This window comes from Terrapene carolina, unplaced genomic scaffold (genome assembly GCF_002925995.2).
Source record: "Terrapene carolina triunguis isolate 2854851 unplaced genomic scaffold, T_m_triunguis-2.0 Scaffold951, whole genome shotgun sequence".
Classification (NCBI taxonomy): Eukaryota; Metazoa; Chordata; order Testudines; family Emydidae; genus Terrapene; species Terrapene triunguis.
This window is the reverse complement of record NW_020665302.1, coordinates 148,810-150,961: the sequence shown is the minus strand read 5'-3', so window position 1 is coordinate 150,961 and position 2,152 is coordinate 148,810. Positions and strand designations below refer to the sequence as shown.

Sequence of the window (2,152 nt, the reverse complement as noted above, 5' to 3'; positions counted from 1 at the left end):
TGACACTGAGGGGGACAGCTTTCTGTATTGCCTCTGAACACACCTTCCATTTTCTGGCCCAAATATGGGAATGGTGCAGAACATTTGGAACATAAGAATGGCCAGACTGGATCAGACCAAAGGTCCATCTAGCCCAGTATCCTGTATCTCACAGTGGCCAATGCCAGGTGCCCCAGAGGGAATGAAGAGAACAGGGAATCATCAAGCGATCCTCCCCTGTTGCCCATTCCATGGAATGACACAATCAATTTATTTTGTTTAATTAACAGGCATTTCAGGGGTTAAATCTATTCTGTTGGAGAAAAGTCAACTGGGCCCTGAGGTGTGTGTAACTCTTTTCTGCCCAGTATGCACCAGACATACACCAAGGAAAGAATTTCATACTTAAATATATGGATAAATGTATAACTTAAGGGCAGTTTAATAACTGACAGCACCATGTATAACTATCAGTTTAAAGCACTGGCTACAAAACAGGGAACTGGCAAGTTTGTTTGGCTACTGGCTTAGGAAGAGAGAGGTTTGTCAGGGCTTGTGTGGTGTAAGCTCCCCGCGTGGGATCAGACTGTCCGCTGCTGTTTGGCTTTGGTTTCTCTTGCCAACATGTGCTGTGCCAGCCGCTTCTCTCCGCCCGGTGAAGGCAGCAGTCCCATGGGTTCGTTCATTTCGCCAGTGGGTAGGAGCTGGACGTGAGCTGGTGGGGAGCCAGCTTCCTGGTTCGCTATGCTCGGTTTCGTGTCCAGGTGCAGCTCCACGATCTCCAGCTTTTCCAGGCTGTTGCCCCCAGTGCCAGGTAAGCTTTCTGGCGGCTCAATGAAGGAAATGACATCCCCAGTGCTAATGTCTAACGGCCTGGGCGTCGCAGTGTCCTGGGGACCCACCAGACTGTTGGGCAGGGTGAACCGGGAGGCCAGGGCAGCGTTGGCCAGAAGCGTGTGCATGGAGGAGGTCACAGCCGGCTCCCTGGTTTCCAGGGCAGTGTCTGCTGGAGGTGTGGATTTGCCGTTTGTCAGCCGACTCTCTTTCTGGGCAAACTCCTTCCGCAGGGCTGCCACCTGCATCCGCAGCAATTCCCGGTGCTGCCACTCCATCTGCACAACCTGCGTGCAAAGCAAACACCTTCCAGTGAGGAGGCAAAGCCCATCATCTCCAGAGGATACTGCGGTCCCTGCTGGAGTTGGCAGGAGCCGTCACTAGCAGATTACATCATGTAATGTATGTAGTGCCTTTCATCCTGATGGAGGCCAAAGAGCTTTACAAACTATTTATAGGAGTGGTCCCCAAACTGTGGGGTGTGTCCCTTTAGGGGGTGCGGAGGAACATCTGGGAGGCACGGCAGGGCCAGAGCCAGCCCCCATGGGGGGATGGGGAAGGAACCACCCAGCCTCGCTCTGTCCCCATCTCTGCTCCAGCCCTGGCCGCAGCTGCGGTCCCAGCTCCACTCCCTGGCCACCGGGTCCCGGCCATGGCTCAGCCACCAGCCTCTGCTCCCAGCCCTGGCTCGGCCACCGTTCCTGGCCATGGCTTGGCCGCGACTCCACTCCCACACGGGCGGAGGGGGGGCGTGGCCCCGTTCCATTACTGGCAAGGGGGGACACACGAGTAAAAGTTTGGGTGCCCCTGGTTTATAGGAATCAATTCATCCATCAGAGATATGCAGTCCCCTCTGGTGTGGAATAGGACAGCTGTTTAATAGCCATAGCAATGCTGCACAAAAGCTTAGGGCAGAAACGAAACGGAAAAGCCCATCCGATTGAAATAGAAAGGGGAACAGAGGGAGGTATTTTAGATTGTAATCACCCGAGTTGGAATTGGAGCAAGATTCTGCTTTTAACTCCTACTGAAATCAATGGGAGTTAGGCACCAGATACCTTTGAGGATCTGGACCTGGGTTAACATTTCTACTATATGAAAAGTGTCATGTGACCTTCAGGGGGTTGGACTAGATGACCTCCTGACAGGGCTGGCTCCAGGCACCAGGCAACCAAGCTGGTGCTTGGGGCAGCACCTGGAGGGGGGCGGCGCGGCGCTCCGGCCGCCGGGGAGAGCGGGGCCACAGCCGGGCTCGCCGCCCTGCCCCCGGCGCTCTGGCCGCCGGGGGGAGAGCCGAGCCCCCACCGGGGCTCGCCGCCCTCCTCCCAGGGCTCCGGCC

The 2,152-nt window shown here is 55.9% G+C and overlaps 1 protein-coding gene across 1 annotated transcript in view; it reads right to left on the bottom strand.

The window, feature by feature from the left end:
- Positions 1-420: 420 nt before the first annotated feature.
- The window catches only part of LOC112119284, a 17,638-nt gene continuing 15,906 nt past the window's right edge, over positions 421-2,152 (bottom strand). The window contains exon 5 of the mRNA XM_026661189.1: positions 421-1,100. Coding sequence (XP_026516974.1) covers positions 561-1,100 — 540 coding nt within the window. The 3' untranslated portion in view covers positions 421-560. The remainder of the gene's footprint in view (positions 1,101-2,152) is intronic.